The 19,826-nt window shown below is 38.1% G+C and overlaps 1 protein-coding gene across 2 annotated transcripts in view; it reads right to left on the bottom strand.

Annotated features, from left to right (window-relative positions):
• Positions 1-725: 725 nt before the first annotated feature.
• The window catches only part of LOC131077272 (myosin-binding protein 3), a 52,700-nt gene continuing 33,599 nt past the window's right edge, over positions 726-19,826 (bottom strand). The window contains exon 2 of one of the 2 annotated variants that reach the window (XM_058014725.2): positions 726-1,217. In XM_058014725.2, the coding sequence (XP_057870708.1) occupies positions 1,161-1,217 (57 nt within the window). In that variant the 3' untranslated portion in view covers positions 726-1,160. Of the gene's footprint in view, positions 1,218-18,016; positions 18,539-19,826 lie in introns of those variants that run through there. The other variant, XM_058014726.2, reaches the window with a different exon arrangement.

Raw genomic sequence — 19,826 nt, 5'->3', positions numbered from 1 at the left:
CGTATTAGTCAAACACTTTATCCCTCTGCATCGTAACCAAACAAGAATCGGTATCATCACTTTACAATCAACATGATTTGGTTTATACATGTTATCATCACTTTATTACAACCACCAGGTAATGCTAGCTATTCATAATTATTCACTTGGTTTAAAGAGGACATGCCAATTTGCTCGTTTTCTGTTTCACTAGCCTGGCTATGAGAAACATTCCCCAAGTATCATAAAATCACACAATCAACAAAAGTAGAGGCAGCACTGGATTTATCAATTTCAAGTCCCTAAAGTAAAGACAACTGGTAACCAATTCTGTGTTCTAAAGTATGAGTTGAATCACTGTATCCAATACCAAAGCAAGCATATGCAAAGTAAAAGGAAAAAGTTGACATAATATAATTAGCTAACATTGCACAAGTGTTTAACCGTACAATGGTTAACTTCATCTCAAAAGGCAGGTTAGAGTATCTGTTCCCTATAACAAAGACGACTGTTAACCATTTCTTTGTTCTAAAGTATGAGCTGAAACATTGTATCTAAAACCAAAGCAAACATTGATAGAAAAAAAAATTGACATTATGTGTTTAGCAAACATAATAAAAAAGGATTGTTAAAATCAATTTGAAAGGCAGGTTAGAGTCTATTGCTAATGAGAGGGCTGAATTAAAAAAAAAAAAGTATTAGACATCAAAAGAAAGTTCCTCGACCCTTAACTCGGGTTTATCTAATTTCCAAAACAAACATCTCATTTTATTACCAACATTAAAAGCATTTTTATTTATACGTCTTACCTATTATTGGTTTTGTAAGTTTCTCTCTCTCTTATTCCCATCTCTAGGGTCGGTTCCATTATCTGCATTATCATAATGGTTGAGATAGGCCTTGTGGCAACATCAATCTTGTACCAACATCATCCACTGAGAGATATTTTTATGGGTATGATACACAATAGACATCTATTCCCATAAAACTAAAAAGACTTTAGACAACAAAAGGATTATTATGGACTATTAAGCAGCAAACCCCATATAAATGCCTCAAAATATGACATGTTGACCGTATACATACAATTGCAAATATAGTTCCTGGCAAACTGGTGATCCATGCTCGCAGCAGTTGATTCACAAAGGGTGCCATGCAACTGGTGATTCCTTGAATCTTGTTTACTCAAACAATCTTGCACTCAAGCAATGATGTGTCTCTGGTTGTTGTAGCAAAACCTTAAGTGGAACATAAAAGTTATTAAACTTGTTAGCCAATTACAGTAACAAATTCAGACTGCTTTTATTGTATGAAAGTGAAGAACTTATCCAGAAAAGCAATATTGCAACTTCAAAAATCATATATATCATGGTTTTGCAAGAACAACAAAGAGAAGATCCTCACTGGCTCATCAACTTGCAGATGCCTATTAAATATACCATAAAATAGTTAAACAGGCTTTGGTAAACAACCCAAAGCTACTATTGAACAAGGTAATTGGTCCACCTGTTGTAGATCTAAAATGACAAATGATAAACGTTTGTTATGATTACCATGTTTGCTTCTATTTTTACTGATGAACAAAGTTACTACTTTATGCTCTCATCTTGTGAAATTTCAAGAGATGGAAAATAAAAATCAGATTCATTGAACTTCAAAAGCCATACATATCATTATTTTGCAAAGAAGAACAAAGCAAGTGTAGATTATATAAATTAAATTGTTATGTTTTGTTGAACTGATTGTATCCAACTATTTATTATTTACTTGTTGAGTTGTGGGAGTTGTTAAGAGACAATTGTTAGTGGTGGTTGAAGGTGGTGCTCAGTTTGTACTTAAAACAGGCTTCTCGTAGTCAAGAAAGGCAGTTTCATTTGCTACACAATCCTCCCCAGTCTACCTTTGGATTGTACAAGCACTACACTGAAATAAATTATCCGTTGGCTTTCATCTACAACTATCTGATATATACTGTTAAATTCTATTTTAATTACAACAGGCGGTATTATCATTTGGCAATATACATTTGGCATCATTTTCTATAATGAAGTCAAGTCAGATTGGTCAATAACTATTGACAACTACATGTAAGACCAATGAAATTGAATTCCCTTAACAAGTTAACACCAAACAAAGGCAGGAGAGATCAAGCATGGTCAAGAGATACACTATAGACTCAAACCCCTCTGACTGGTGGAACAAGAGGCCGCAGGAGGCAAACCAACTCTAGAAATCCATCAATCTTAAATGAAAACCAAAGCATAAATGAAAGTCGAAGTGTAAACTGGAGCTGTAGTCAACATTGCCAAACAACTTACCATTCTTGAATAAGTGTGTGTGGATCTTGTAGACCAAGTTCAGTAGGAACTAGGAACTAACAGACCTCTATGAGGTTAGTCCTAGTTTGGAGACAAAATCCAAGGAATCATTCACATAATGGAAAGAGAAGAATGTAAGAGAAACCTTCAAGGCATCAAAGAGTTGTTGATTGAAGAAAAGGAAACCAAGCCAAAAACTCTAGGGCAAAGGCCTGGAGTGGAGAAATGAGAACGAGAGGGCGATATGAGTGTGTAGAACACCAAAGCCTCTAGAAGAGTCAAGGATTCTCACAGATCTAAGAGTATTATGAGAGCACCAAAATATTTGAACTGGAGCTTACTAAGGAGTAGGTTCAAGGCACTAAATTCACATCAAGGTCAATGGTGACTCCACCAGCATGCTCAAGTGTAGTGAGGCAGAAATTGCCTAAGTTTACAAGGTATCCAAGTGTCCAGCCAGGCATCACAAGGCATAACAAGCCCTGTGAGACCATTTAGACAGCAAATGGACAAAACAAAAAAAAATATTGACTACGGTCATTACCAGCCACACTCAATGGTGTAACCAAAGATGAAAAACTCTTACTCCGTAATAAATCTTTTAGCCCAAAATTTTTAAAAACTTGGGTCGGCGAATTTATCAAACATTTGAAAATATATAATTTATTATAATATTCTTTAAAAAAACACACATATACGCTAAATTTATAGAACATAATAACATATTTCTGGTTTCCATCATATATAAATCAATGTTTGAGTTAAATACATATCATATACTAAAAAACAAGTGCAACCTTTGAATAAATTTGAATCAAATACATATTGTAGACCACAAAACAACTACAACCTCTGAATACATATTAAGTTCAAGCTTTCATATCGATAAAAAATAGAAATCATAAATTTTGTTTACAACTAAAGCTCAAAAAAGTATGTTGCCATTGAGTGGGTGCTGAAGTAGATGGTGTTGCTGCTGCAATATCCTCAATAGGTGCCTCAACAGGAAAGGAAACTGCCTCTACTAGATCACCAACCTCGTCTTCTGCCTCCTCACGTTCTGCCACTTCTACTGCCCATCCAGTTGCCTCCCTCTCCAACTCAGCTAAGTGATAGTCAATGAAAAATAAATCCACATCAACATCAACAGTAACACCATCAAGTTTAGCAATCCAATCCATTGAATATGGATCAATGTCATCCAAGTCAAGCGCTTCATGTGAACCCTGCCCTTGTACCCTCTTTACATACAATCGAAGGTTGTAGCACACATTTACAAGGTCATTCAAGAGCTTTTGAGTCAGCCTATTGCACTTTTTTATCTGAATGGCCTCAAAAGCACTCCAATTGCACTCACAACTAGAAGCACTACAAGGCCGAGACAATATGCTAATTGCAAGCCTTTGAAAATTAGGCATTGTGGCACCATAATCTTCCCACCAAAAATCAACAAGGATAAAAATTGTTATTTATAACTTGGTAAAGCTTTTAATAGACTGAAAGATTGAGATAAATGGTAAAATAAATTTAAGAACACATTTTGTTTTACCTGACAGCAAGGTGTCTCTCTTACAAACACAAATAGGTGAAGAAACAATGGCCCTTCTTCCCTCTTATAACTCTATAACTCATCAAGTATGAGGTCTTGACTTTTCTATTAACTAACCTCTGAATACATGTGTCAAGGCCAACTTGACCCTCTGCATCTGCTTTAAAAGTAGGGGAGTAAAAAACTTGGGGCTCAAATAGTAGGCAGCAACATGAATATGTTGGAGTTGTCAGTTCCATTTTTCGATCAACCATGTGTCATATGGGTTCATATTTGGTCCTGTCTAACCCATACAAGTGCTGAATTGCCTCTTTGGCCTTATCCATGACCTAATAGGGTTTTTATCCCCATCCACCATCCATAGAACCCTCACCAACGATTATGACACCTAGATATAAAAAAATTAACAAAAATCAGCAAACTGTAATATTAGAAACTTAATAAGTAAAAAATCTAAGTTTGAAAACTTACATTGATGATCTCCTCCATAAGTTTGGGAAATCTATCATAAAAAATGGTCTTCATGGCCTTATTTGCTTCAGGCTTCCCTTGAATAAGGACTCTTCAACCATCTTTCACTCACAAACATCCGCTTCAAGTTGGGCAATGTAGCTAATATGCTTCGTAAGTTAGGGAAATTAGTGGCAAAACGTGTGACTCTTGAAAACACAAGATCCTTACCATCAATGTGTTGTCTCATAAGCTCCAGGTCCACGTGTGGTTGTAGATGTACTTTGTGATTTCCCTTCCATCTTCAACCACATTCTTCACCCAACTTAGTTTCCCTATGTCCTCAAGGAGCAAATCAAGGCAATGAGCAGCACAAGGGCTCCAAATAATGTGGATGCCTGCCATCCATCCACCCATCAGATAAACTGCGGCAGCCATTCTTTTCTCAAATCTTCCTTTGTTGTACCACTAGTTGTAGTGTGTTTTGGACCTCTTTTTGCAATAATGGCCCACTCGACTAGTAACGACTTGGGGCCTTGAACCCCTTACCTGCCACGGTCAATGCAATGACCAATTGCTCCCAATACAGGCTAGACCAATATCTCTCACTACTCATCCAACATGTTGCACAAGGTCTCTACATTTTTCACTTCATTTGAGGTATCAACTGATTTTAAAAATACCACCTATCCCACCTATCCCCCTTAAGCAACTAGAAAATTGATGTGTGTCCTATTCCTATCATCCATCCACCCATCAGATAAAATGGTGCAGCCATTCTTTTCTCAAATCTTCCTTGGTTGTACCACTCGTTGTAGCGCCCACTCAACTCGTAACGACTTGGGGCCTTGAACCCCTTACCTGCCATGGTCAATGCAATGACCAATTGCTCCTAATATGCAATGACCCATGTGTGGTTGTAGATGTACTTTGTGATTTCCCTTCCATCTTCAAACACATTCTTCACCCAACTTAGTTTCCGTATATCCTCAAGGAGCAAATCAAGGCAATGAGCAGCACAAGGGCTCCAAAATAATGCGGATGCCTAGCCTGTAGAAGTTTGTCGATTGGCACATATGCAACTGCATTATCGATCACAACAAAAATAACATTTTGCACTCCCACTTCTCTCACCACTCATCCCACATGTTACACAAGGTTTTTGCATTTTTCACTTCATTTGAGGTATCAACCGATTTTAAAAATGCCACCTACCCCCTTGAAGCAACTAGAAAGCTGATTAGTGTCCTATTCCTACTATCCGTCCACCCATCAGATAAAATGGTGCAGCCATTTTTTTCTCAAATCTTCCTTTGTTGTACCATTAGTTGTAGTGTGTTTTGGACCTCTTTTTGCAATAATGGCCCACTCAACTCATAACAACTTGGGGCCTTTAACCCCTTACCTGCCATAGTCAATGCAGTGACCAATTGCTCTCAATATGGAACAGAAGCAATACTATTGTAACACAAAAAATCTAGTACATGCCACCTTTTCATGCTGATGCACTTCCTTATTCAATGAAGTGCCTTACAATCCAGGTTGCACACTAGGAGTGTTACGGGGAATGAAATAATTAGACATATGGCTTCCCATCTGTTGTGACGTTTTCACACATCACCCCATCCCAGATAGGGACCCCCTAGCTTTTAGGCCCTTTTGGTCGTTTGGTCTTGGTTTTTGTGTGTGTTGGTAGCAATCTCTTCAATCTCTCCGCTTTGCGAATGTTCGGGGGTCAGTTAGAGTTGATTTACTTCTCTGTTGAGCGAATTCTATGAAGTCTAGGGCTTGTTTTGTCCCTTTTTAGGGTTTATGCCTTTTGTCCTAGGTTTTAGGGGTTCTTGTTAGGGTTTTGGGGAAAACTGAACATACGACTGGAATCAGGACCCTTCAAGGGACCTCCCATGGAGAGAAGGAAAATCCATGAATCCATGGCATAAGCGAAAATCCACCCAAATGTGGAATTGGGCGCCAAAATGGGATTTCCATGGAGAGAAGGAAAATCCATGAATCCATGGCATAAACGAAAATCCACCCAAATGTGGAATTGGGTGCCAAAATGGGATTTCCATGGAGAGAAGGAAAATCCATGAATCCATGGCATAAGCGAAAATCCGCCCAAAAGTGGAATTGGGCGCCAAAATGGGATTTCCATGGAGAGAAGGAAAATCCGAAAATCCATGGCATAAACGAAAATCCACCCAAATGTGGAATTGGACGCCAAAATGGGATTTCCATGGAGAGAAGGAAAATCCATGAATCCATGGCCAAAGCAAAAATCCGCCCAAATGTGGAGTCAGGCGCCAAAATGGGATTCCCATGGACAGAAGGAAAATCTGTGAATCCTTGGCCAGAGCAAAATTCCGTCCAAGTCTACAGTCAGGTGCCAAAATGAAGAAGGCAAGGACAGAGGGAAAAATCCATGAATCCCTGGCATTAGCAAAATTCCGCCCAAGTCTGCAGTCAGGCGCCAAAATGAAGAAGGCAAGGACAGAGGGAAAAATCCATGAATCCCTAGCATTAGCAAAATTCCACCCAAGTCTGTAGTCAGGCGCCAAAATGAAGAAGGCAATGACAGAGGGAAAAATCCTTGAATCGCTGGCATTAGCAGAATTCCACCCAAGTCTGCAGTCAGGTGCCAAAATGAAGAAGGCAAGGACAGAGGGAAAAATCCATGAATCCCTGGCATTAGCAAAATTCCGCCCAAGCTAAAAGTTGAAATTTTGCCTAAGGCATGGAATCCAAGGAGTCAAGGAGGAATAAAAAGCAAAATTCCCCTCAAGCGAATTTTCGAAGTTGCTATCTTTAGACACCAGATCTCGACGAAGTATGGAAAATTTTATAGATTCAGAATCAAGATGAAATTCCCCATCCAATGAACCTGGCTCCTAAATTTTAGGAGGATCCCTAAAAAATAGGGATGTTGAAAAGAAGACATGGACAATTCATAAAACAATGAATTCTTTCCTCAGGAGGAATTTCCACCCTAGCCTTGTGGAGGGTGCCAGAATGAAGAGTGCATGGAGAAACAAGCAAATTGCAAGAATCCTTGACCAAGGCATTTTAGCGCCCAAGTGAGAGAAGGAGCGCCAGATAGAGGGATGCAAGGAATCCATGGAATTTAAAGAATTCCCCACCAAGTGTAAAATGCTGCCTAGGAACACAGGATTGCACTAAAATGATCTTCTCGTGGACAGTGCACAAAGAGATGAATTCCTTCATCGGGGAAGAATTGCACCCAAGAAGAAGAAATTCCAGGAGAGTTGAAAAATTGACTAAGTGTTTGAAATTTGTTCCTTGAGGACATAGTTCTTGGAAATCATGAAAATTGGCTAAGGTATGAAGAATTTCCTTCCTCAGGGTAAGGAACAAATTTCTTTCCAAAGGAGAATTCCTCCACAACAAGAAATCACATCCAAGGATGAATTGAAGATAAAATTTCCAAGGCAAGGAAGGAATCAGGGATGAACTCAACAAGAAATTTCCCCCAAGAAAAGTTTTTAAAAATCCATTCCCGGGCATCAAATCACATCCAAATTTCAAAACTTTTTACAAATTTGGATTCGTAGGAGAATTTTCTCTCTCCTGGACAGTGGAACCCTAATTTGGAAATTTTCCTAAAAAATAGGAAATGTGCAGAATTGATGAAAAACCTTCTCTGAGCAAGGAAAGTTGAAGAGACTTCAAGAAAATTCTTCCTAAATCGAATTTTCCCTCTCCAACAATTCCAGATGTGCAGGAGCGGGTATACGACGGCAGGATCCACTTGCATGGTGAGGATCTATTGAACACGTGGCAGTAGAGTGGCACATTCATTATCGGAATATTTGACCAAATGGAGACCCGGTCATTGCATGTTGAATTTGTGGCAGATTCCTTTTGCATGCAGCCGCCGCATGTGGAAATGATGGATCATTTATGACAAAATGGGGTGATTTTTGCATGGATGAATGTTCAACGCATGTTGGGTGAATTTGAAGGAGGTGGTGCATTTAATGCGCAATGGATGCTATTTTGGGCACTTTTGAATCAATTGTATATGGGCATGATGGATTATTAATTGGAGATTCCCACCTTGTTGCATCTTGAGTGGAGAATCTTTTAGGGAAAACCCTAATTAGGGTTTGCATGTAATCATGGCTTGAGGACTATATAAAGGGGTGACCCCCTCGTTTGTAAAGGGGAGGGAGATTTGTATGAAATTGTTGCGATAAGTCTTGAGATAATAACAGTGAAACATTGTTCTCTGATGGTGTCCACTTAAATTATTTTTTCAAGCTTGCATGGTTTCACCTTCCTCACTTAGATTAGAAGTAGTAAAGTGCTTTGATTTCAATGGAGAATGTAATGGTGTTTGATGAATTTCCATGGTTCATACTTTTTGCATCTTGCTGATTGTAAGTTGTATGTAAAGTTAGCTTGAACCCCCTAAATTTGTGCTAAGTTCGATTGTAGATGGTCGTTTGGATTGCGCCGTTTTTGGGTATTCAAATGTACTTTCTCTATTTGAAAATCCTCTAGCATCCCCAGAAGATTGCACTGGTTCTTGCGGAGTTGTAGTTGATCTTGGCGAAGTAGATCTTGGTTTATTTGAAATTTGTCCACCAGAGCACTATTCATTGTTATCACTGCCCTTAGGAGTAGATTTAGATCCTTCTAAACCCTTTCCCTTTTACTTTCAGTTCATTTTAGTCCGTTCAAAGCAGCAGCATCGCAGAATTGCCATATCCGATGATGGAGTTCCAGCCACAACAAAGAAGTGAAAGAATGATGCAAACGTAAGGCCCCTTGGATTACCAGCAAACACATCAACCAACTGAGTCACGTCCACGCATTGAAGGAACCTTGGAGTCGATTGTTTGAACTTCTTGCAATCTTAGCATACAATCGCACTTTGATCAAGAGAGAGTGAAGTGACCGTTAGGCAACTTTATTCTATGTTAGACGCTGTCCTAAAAAACATGTCAACACCATCCCCACACTTCTCAAACATGCCACCTTTTCATGCTGATGCACTTCCTTATTCAATGGAGTACCTTGCAATCCAGGTTGCACACCAAGAGTGTTACGGGGAATGAAATAATTAGACATATGGCTGCCCATCCCCACATATCCCGATCTTGTAGAACTGAAATCTATCATTGGGGTTGCCATTGCCTTACTGTCCTCTTTTTATCTGCCTTCTTTTGCTCATATTCTGAAAGCCTTGCATTGCCTCCCTCTCAATCTCTTTTGGACAATCATCACATGTCATAATTCATTCCAGTTTTCCGTGCAAAGTAATATTTGAGTCAGTTTATGCCACCGGTCATAGATTTTGGGCAATGGTTACAAATGACTTCTCCTTTTGCTACACCTGGTGTGCCATGTTTCCATAAAGGATCCCTCTTTCTACCACCAACTCTACTTCCACCAACTCTAGTTGCAAAAGCTATTGTCTATTATAAAAGTATGAAAGAAACCTAGCAAAAGAGAGTCAACATAAAAATTTAATAACTAAGTCATTTGAGTAAATTGTAAATTGTGCAGAGATCAAATAGAAATTTGTGTTTTGAGTAAATTTTGATTTTCAAACAGTTAGCAATGTCCAATGATTCCAGTCAGCTCAAAATCACTAAAAATATGTCCAAATCACCTGAAATTGCAATGAATTTTATCAAATGCATCAAGAAGAGAGAGCTGAAAAAGAAGAAATGTAAAAACTGAACTGATTCTTTGCCTTTATCATCATGGACTTTGTTATGTTGGTTTGAAATGCATTACACCAAGAATACAAATGACCACTTGGAAGTGCTTCAATATTTTAGAACCAACTTAGGTAGTTACTGACTTACTCGTATCATACTAAAAAAATTATTTATCAAGATTTACTCGGCAAACCAAAAGATATAGATTTTTTCCAAATAATTGGGATTTAATCTAGAAAAATCAGAAAATTGAAAAACATTAGGAAATTATTAAAATAGAGAATAAATGTTGTTTTATAATTTCATGCCAAATTGTGATTTCTGATTAAAAAATCAGCATTAAATCAATTTTTTGATAAAAAGGTATTTTAATCACGATTTTCTCATGGGTCAAGATTCATGCCCAGGTCTGCCAGTATTCGTCAAGTGCATAGAAGCTTACAAATGCATTATTCCAATAAGCTTGGAACACCAATGTTTGTAACTTTGTGCAGGTTGTGAGAGTCTAAGAGTAATGGACAAAATTGGTTGAGAGTGAGGCATCAAGCAACCATAAATACAGGTTGTGAGAGTTTGAGATTAATGGAAAAAAAGCGATTTATAAAAGTAAAACACAAAGCTAAAATGTCTAGGGCACAAGCTATAGCAAAACAAAAATGTAGGTGTCGTGCATATCTACAGCACAAAAAAAAAAAAAAAACTCTCAATCTTCAAATCAACTGTAAAACTGGTAAATGATAAACCTTCCTATTGTGCGTAGTAGCACACACATCCCTGTCTAGCCTGCCCGTGTAAGAATAAGAAGGAAAGCTCTGTGAGCAAATTCGATTTTTTTTGGCCTCCATTCGCTTGTTAAAAGCCGATTTCAACCCCAAAAAATGCAAAGAATAATACTCACTTGGCATTTAGTAGGGCGAAATCATGTTCGATGTTTTTTACGAGATGATAAGGACGAAGTGTACAAAGGGAACAACCCCCATATCTTTGTTGTGGTTTATTATATCCGAGTTTCGACTTTTGCTAAGTCGAGATTGGCACCGAAAGCAAACCTAGGTTTATTTCGGGCATTTTGGAGTTGTTTTCGAAGCCTAAGCTGAAGACATCTAAGTATCAAAATAGAACCGTTTTCCCTTTGCCCGTGTCTTCACCGAAATAAACACCGAACATATGCCAATGCGATGATGAAAGTCGAAACCAAGAGAAGTTCGGTCATTTCTTTTTAAATTCGCCTCCAACCATGTCGAGAAAAATATCGAGTGTGGTGTCAACATATTTCATAACAATCCGAGTGCAAAATAGGGTTCAATCCTTTTCAAAGAGAAATCATTCGTTTCTTTTTACCTTCCCTCTTGTCACAACCGAAACAAATACCGAAAAGGTAACGCAACATAAGCATGTTTAAATATCAAAGCCACGTAGGTTTGGGAGTTTTTTTATGAATCGCTTTTTTGTTGCCACCACACTCCTTAAAAATGCCATAGAAAATACCGGAGATGTATTTCGTGCTTAAAAAGAGGCAAGTTTAAGTTTAGGCATTCTCCTTTTTAAATCGTAAAATCATTTGCCTTCGCAAGCCTCTTAAAAGGGGCCGACATAAATATGGAAAATGCCACTAGTAAATAAGAACGCATAAAATACACTTAGGCGTTAAAGTGAAAAAATGACGTCTTCATGTCGTCGAAGAATACCTCAAGCCCATCAATAAAAGAATAATAAAGGGAGTCAAACAGAATAGAGTTCATTGAAAAATAAAACACCTTTCTGTTATTCCACCGATGATAAACCCGATCAATATACCGAGATTCCCCAAAGCATTAAAGGGAGTCAATAAAAAAAGAAGAGAGGATCAAGTGTTTTAAGACCAAGGCGTTTTGTTTTCACTCTCCCAAAGCACCGAAGATTATACCGAAATAGGTTAAGACTTAGTTGAGGCAAATGAAAAATGAAGCTCGTATGTTTTAAGAGCTAAACGCCTTGTCATCACTATGGAAAGGCTCAAAATAAATCCTGTGATGTTCACGCATAGTAAAAGATTCAAAATAAAATAAAGTTTGGGCTCCTCTAAGGGTGAGGGTGTGCTAAATCCTCCTAGCTCTTTATCACAAAGGGAAGACTACACCTCAGAACAAACCAAGATTTAAATAAAAGTAAAACACTAGCATTGTGTTGAGAGGAAAACACAAAGGAAGGCGTGGAAAGGAAGTAAATCGCACCCAAAATGGCACTGAGTGTAATTGGGCCTATTTCAAAGGTTTCCTGAGCCTGGGTCTTTAAATAAATGACTAAATGGATAGGTGCTTGATCCTTGAATTGCTTGTCTGTGCAAGATGAATGGTATTGTGTAAGGATTGGAAAGGCAAAATCACCAATGGGGCGACAAGAGGAGACCCAACACATAGGCGAAGATGTGATCGTGATAAAGCCGGAAGGCGAAGGTGTAGCACGCAAGATCAAAATGGTGATCACGGAGTAGTGAACAATGTGATGCAGAGCCAGGGACAAAGCATGAGGATCGCCACCACCACCACCAACAAGAAGTTGAAGTCCAGAGCACAAGATTGAAGGTTGGTGATTGCACAAAATGCTACTAGAATATGTAGACTCAGGGGGTTGACAGTTGAGACAACAAAGAGAAATCAGTTTGTTTGTAAAAGCATAATTGCTTTATTGTAATATTATTACCCGTGGGCCCCATTAATGTGATCCAAAACAAAACGAGACACAAGTTAGTTATTTCTCATCTACTTGATTGCAAAATTGATTAAGAACGGTTGCAGGTAGCTAAAAAAGTGGTTGAAAAGGCAGTTAGGAAGTTACGGGAATTACTAGGTATGGGCTAAAGTTGTCAGAACTTCTAGAAGGCAGATCACAACCATTAAATGGTTTCAATCCTGACCTTTGATTCAAAATGTAAAAACTATTAAAGGCTAGTTCCTCTCTCTTTGTAAAGGGTTAGATTTTTTTAGGAGTTAGAATAGTTAGACAGCTAGCGGATTAGGAGTAGTAGAATAAAGTAGAAGTTGTTGAACAAGAATTGTTGTAATGGCAGTTGAAACAAATAAATAAACATTGAAGTATGGTGTTTGTCGTTTTGTTCTCTTTTGTTTGCATGGTTTCTCTTCATCTGGTTAGTTAATGTTCAATGATTTTAATGGTGAAATGTGAGGGTATCTAATTTGATTTCAAGTTCATACCATTGGGGGCCTGCTAATTATAGGTCTTCGTGAATGGTTAGTGCGAACCCAATACCATTCTTAGTTCAACTGTAGGTGTTTGTCTCAAGCTGCACCAAAATTGGGTGCCTAAATGTATATCCATAGTCTGAAAATCCTTTCATCCCTTGGAGTTTGCACTATTCTTGTGGAGTTGTGAGTATATCTCTGGCTAAGCAGGGATTAGTTTGTGTGAAATTTGTCTAGCCGCAGCATTAATAGTTACTATCATTGCCCTTAGGACTCCTAAACCCTATCGTTTTGCTTTTATTTCCTCAGTTTGAGAATCGTAACATCGTCAGATGCAGACCAGCTTGCTGCATTTGTAAGTCCCCTCGTGTTTACCAACAAAACACATCAAACCACTAAGTTATCCTAAGCCATCAAGACTTGACAGTTGGAACCTTGAGGTTATCCCCTTTGATCAGTTCGAACAGCATTAAGGATTTCCTTATTCAAGAGAGGATAGGATACTCAACATTCTATTCTGTGTTGACCGAAAGAGTAGCAGTACTTTTCCCGCGTCAACACTTCCCTCCCTTGTTTTTTACTCATGTTAGCGTCTGTGTGCCCTTTCTACCATGCAAAAAATGACCACGTTCTTTTGTAGGTTGAAACTAATGTATATTGCTAAAAAAAAATTAGGTTTTCACTTAAAAACAAAATACATTTTTTTAAATGGCAATTTTTAATGCTTTACTTGTGATTTTTCGCAATTTTAATCCACTGGAGTTTTTGCATTAAATCTACAATGAGTTTTTGAAAGATTTAATCAACCCCATTTTTGACTCACTAGAAATCACAAGGTAGACGATTTTTTGCCAATTTTTTCATCTTTGGTTGTAACAATCAATTGGTGCATCAAGATTGACCCAATTAGCTGAATATGTGGGAGTCACCAAGCTACAATGTATAGAAGCAAAAATTGCCTAGGTTTACAAAGGATCTAAGTGTTTAGTGAGGCATTACAAGCCTTGTGCAACAATTTGGGCAGCAAATAGATGGTCATTTCCAGCCACCCTCAAAGGTGTAACAATCAATTAGTACACCAAGATTGATCCAACGAGCTGATATATGTGGAAGAATTTGTAAGGAAAGAAGAATTCAAATTACTCTAGGATTGCAATAAAATTGTTGTGAAAATCAACAACACTCAACAAGGGAAACATGACAAATTAAGAGCTTACAATACAAGGCTCAAGGAATTGTTCGTATAATTGGAAAAAAAATTGTGTTCCATGGAGGTTTGGTACAAGGGGATGCAAGGATGGGGTAACAAAGAGCCTAAGTTTGGGGAGGGCGGGGCATTGGTGCTGATATACATATAGTACTTGAAAAAGTAGTTATGAAAAAGATGTATAAGAATTACATTTCAAATTAAACTTTAGCAAATTAGTAAAATAGCAAAATTGGAAATACTAGATACTAAGATTTCTTGAATGCTAAATAAAATTTGAAAAATGAAATTGTCAAATTGGAGAGATTTCTATTATATCGATATAAAGATGATTACAATGTGTAGGATGAAAATATCATAAAGATGATTACAATGAGTAGCATGGTATCAAAATAAGTACAAACGTCAAAATGTAGTGAAGGGAGGCCTCTAATCATCCCCAAACTCCTCATCACTGGAACTACATGACACCTCATAATCAAGATCTGCCAAACTAACACCAACCAGCACTACATCTTAAGTCGTAGCATCCTCATCAACCTGCAAGGCTCCCCTAGCTCTACATCCCATTGTATTGTTGGACTCTCTTTGTACACAAGTGCCTTGCGGTCAATGAGACACAAAACACTATGTACAACCACAAGCTTCTCTGCTCTCCTAGAGGTAAGTATATTCCTCTTAAGAGAGTGGATGAAGCTATAGTAGACCAGTTCCTCTCAGCAACCAAAGAACTAGAAACTTGAGATAGCAAATGAATGGCTAGAGTTGCAGTCAAATATTTTTGTCCATGGCAATTCCACCATAAAATTGGGTCCTCTTCTACCACAGTTCCTATATCCATCTTAGCCGTGTCTGAATAACCCCTAAGAGTGGCAAATTTGATCCACTTAGTGTGAATCTTGCCAGCATTATTAGGATCATACATCTTATCAGTGCACCTAATGAACCCTGCCTTCACCTCATCATCCTGAATCGATGTAACTCTACAGGCCTAGCCTTGTACCACTTATATGCAAGAGAGTGTTGAGCTTGTCTCATCTACACTGAATGATTGGTGGAATGTGCTCACTATAGAATGCTAAAGTGGGGTCCTTCACTCACACAACCACCCTCATCTGGTCAAACATAGAATCGATGCATCCATACACCTCTACACGAGTAGGTGCATCCCCATCCCCATATCTGATGACCTGGAAAATTGGAGCAATGACGGAGACTATGTATTTTGTATCACTCCAAAACACTTCACTTTTCACTATCTCCTTCACCCTCCTCCCCTATTATGTCTTGGCCTCGGCCCACCTATTCCAATCTGATGTCATAACCATGAGTTGCAATGCCTCTTGCAACTCAATCATTCTCTCCAAGAGAATGAAATAGTGCACATCTAGTCTCAACAAGTTTCAAGAACTCCTTCGTGAAGCTCATGAAGAGTGCATATGAAGTGTGGTGGTTGCAAATAAACATCTACACATCTCTCGCTTTGTTGACCACTCCTCTAATCCACTCAATCTTCCCCATGTCCTTGAGTGCATTGTTAATGGCATGCACAAAACATGGAGTCCATCAAATATGTGTGTAGCCTACCTCAATAAGTTTCCCTGCAACTTTGCACACATGTGCAACATCTCTTACTACTTGGACCACATTTTGTGGCCCAACCTCCTCAATAGCCTCCCTAAGGACCTAAAACTCAAAATCAACAATTTTGTGATGCCTTGTACAATCAACTTCCCTAAGAAAGTATGGGCCCTCTACACATGTAACCATGATATGTTGATGAGTGTGAGATGGCTAATGTCTATCCACCCATCCATAACTATGGTGCATACAAACTCCACCCAACATGCTTTCATCTTCTCCATCAAAACAATAATCTTTGAATAATTCTTATCCAAGATCGTGGTCCTCAATTTGGTCTCACCTGGTGGCACATATGATGGTCCTCCCCTCACCACCATCAATATCATCTCCTTATAATAAGGAGATTGAGCTACATGAAATGGATGCCATTGGCAAAGAAAAATTTGCCAATGGCATCTTCTATCTCATCTTTCAGCTACACATTGAACAATTCAAATATAGGGTTACTTTGCAACTTGCGTTTCCTCTTACCCTCTCGTGATTGGGCCACAACACTAGAAGTGGACAAAGGTCCTAACATCAATTCTCTAGTCTGAAATGTATGACTAGAAGCATGTAGCTAGCTTTCCTGAAGCTGTGCCCTACCAAACAAAGCAGTAGGCATTGCAACTACACTATCATTAGAAACACCCTAAAGCTTGTTGATCTTGATTCTATATGTGATGTTTTTAGGATCTTTCAAAAAAGGACACGTGTCCACATCTTTTCCTCGAATAAAAAGGAAGTGCGCATTAACTCTGGTAATGTTGTCAAACCATTGTACACCAAAAATGTTGCATTACCACTTCCTTGTGCCACCACTTGTCCCCGATGTACTTGGTATTTTTTATGCAAATTGTTTGACATGAGACTTGGGATCAAAATAACCCTTAGTATATTGTGCCAATCATTCGGAAGAGCACTCTAAACTAGCTGCTGCACTTAACATGAAACTAGATTGGGCTCAAGGATCAACCTCATGGTCACCCCCCTCGGCCTCATGTTCATATTTTGATTCGTTTCCATTATGAGAATGAATTTCTATCTTATCCTCACTCATGTCATGAGAGCTCATTGTGACACTACATTTCACAAAATCAAAGTGAAAATAAATTCAATAAGCACCTAGTTTCAGCCTAGTTTAACAAATTTGAAAACAAAATTTAAAATTTGAAGCTGAATCTTGCAGGCAAAATGAATAATGATTCCAATGTTACGTTGAAAAGAATGTATGAATATGCATTTGCAGCCATTGATGGACACCTACTATTTGAAACTGCATACTATAGTTCTTAACATGAAATACTGACTAAATACTACCATTTTAATTTCTGCAACTTCCCATATACCCCTCCATGTACTAGGCAAACACCACTATTTATCCCTCTGCATGGTATCCAAACAGGAACTGGTATCATCACTTCATAACAACCACCAGGTAATGCCAACTCTTCATAATTATTCACTCGGTTTACAGAGGACATGCCAATTTGCTCTTTTTTTTTTCACTAGCCTGGCTATGAGAAACATTCCCCTACTATCATAAAACCACAAAATCAACAAAAGTAGAGGCAGTACTGGCTTTATGACTTTCAAGTCCCTAAAATAAAGACAACTGATAACCAATTCTGTGTTCTAAAGTTTGTGTTGAGCCATTGTATCCAATACCAAAGCAAACATATGTAAAGTGAAAGGAAAGAGTTGACATAATATAATTAGCTAACATTGCACAAGTGTATAACCGTGCAATGGTTAACTTCATCTCAAAAGGCAGGTTAGAGTATCTATTCCCTAAAACAAAGACGACTGGTAACCATTTCTTTCTTCTAAAGTATGAGCTGAAACATTGTATCTAAAACCAAAGGAAACATTGATAGAAGAAAGAAAGGACACATTATGTGTTTAGCAAACATAATAAGAAGTGCTTATTAGCTTCCTTTGAAAGGTGGGCTAGAGTCTATTGCTAATGAGAGGGCTCAATAATGTCAAAAAAACAATTGTTTCACATCAAAGAAAGTTCCTCGACCCATAACTCGGTTTATCTAATTACCAAAAAAAATGTCTCATTTTATTACTTCCATTAAAAGCATTTTTATTCATAGGTCTTACCCATTATTGTTTTTGCAAGTTTCTCTAGGTCTTATTCCCATCTCTGGGGTTGTTTCCATTCAACATTATCTGCATTATCATAGAATGCCCTTGTGGCAACATCTTATACCAACATTGTCCACTCACAGCTTTGCAAGATTTTTTTATGGGTATGATACATAATAGAGATCAATTCCCATCAAAAGTAAATAGACTTTAGCCAACAAAAGTATTGTTATGGACCATTAAGCAACAATCCCCATTTAAATCCCTCAAAATCTGACATCTTGATCATATGCATACAGTTGCACATATATTTCCTAGCAAACTGGTGATCCTTGCTCGCAGCGTTTGATTCACAAAGGGTGCCATGCAACTGGTGATTCCTTGAATCTTGTTTACTCAAACAATCTTGCACTCAAGCAATGGTGTGTCTCTGGTCGATGTAGCAAAACCTTAAGTGGAACATAAAAGTTAAACTTGTTAGCTAATTACAGTAACAAATTTAGAGCGCTATTATTGCATGAAAGTGAAGAACTCGTCCACAAAAGCAAAGTTGTTAAAAGCAATATTGCAACTTCAAAAAGCATATATATCATGGTTTTGCAAGAACACCAAAGAGAGGATCCTCAGATTACCATGTTTGCTAATGGTTTTACTGATGAAAAATGTTGCTATTTTATGCTCTAATCTTGTGAAATTTCAAGAGATTCAAAATAAAAAGCAGATTCATTGAACTTCAAAAACCATACACATCATAATTTTGCAAAGAATACCAAAGCAAGTGTAAATTATATCAATTAAATTGTTATGTTTTGTTAGACTGATTGTATCCAACTATTTATTATTTGCTTGTTGAGTCGTGGGAGCTGTTAAGAGAGAATTATTAGTGGTGGTTGAAGGTAGTGTTCTGTATGGCAACCGTTGTGTATTTCAAGCAGGCTTCTCATAGTCAAGAAAGGCAGTTTGAATTTGCTACACAATCCTCCCTGGTCCACCTTTGGATTGTACAAGCACTACACTGAAATAAAATATTCTTTGGCTTTCACCTACAATTATCTGATATATACATGGCTGGTATTATCATTTTACAATATACAATTGGCATCATTTTCTATAACAAAGTCAAGTCAGATTGGTGAAAATCGGCATTGGTCAGTAACTATTGACAACTCACCTAAGACCAATAAAATTAATTCCCTTAACACCAAACAAAGGCAGGACAGATCAAGCATGGTCAAGGGACACATTATAAACTCGGACAATAGTCCCTCTAATTGGGTGAACAAGATTGAAGAAGGCTGTAGGAGACAACCAACTCTAGAAATCCATCAATCTGAAGTGAAAGCCAAAACATTCAATGTGGGGAACCCTGAGACTCCTCACCAAATACATTTGGCATCTCTACTAACTCTAGAGGAACAGCCAAAAATTTGATGAATTCTTCCAGAAGCGTCAAATCAACTTCGCATGGTCTTATGCAGACATGCCTGGCTTAGATCTTGATTTGGTCATGCATCACCTCACCGTGGCAGAAGGAGCTAAACCGGTAAAACAAAAGCTCAGAAAGATGCACCCACAGATTGTTGTGCTTGTCAAGGCAAAACTCAAAAAGCTCTTAGATGTTGGTTTCATCCGACCAATCGATTATGCCAATTGGATCTCCAACATTGTACCTGTCAACAAGCCTAATGGGGGCATCCGTATTTGTACAAACTTCAAAGATTTGAACAAGGCATGCCC

This window comes from Cryptomeria japonica, chromosome 8 (genome assembly GCF_030272615.1).
Source record: "Cryptomeria japonica chromosome 8, Sugi_1.0, whole genome shotgun sequence".
NCBI lineage: Eukaryota > Viridiplantae > Streptophyta > Pinopsida > Cupressales > Cupressaceae > Cryptomeria > Cryptomeria japonica.
This window is presented reverse-complemented; position numbering and strand designations above follow the sequence as displayed.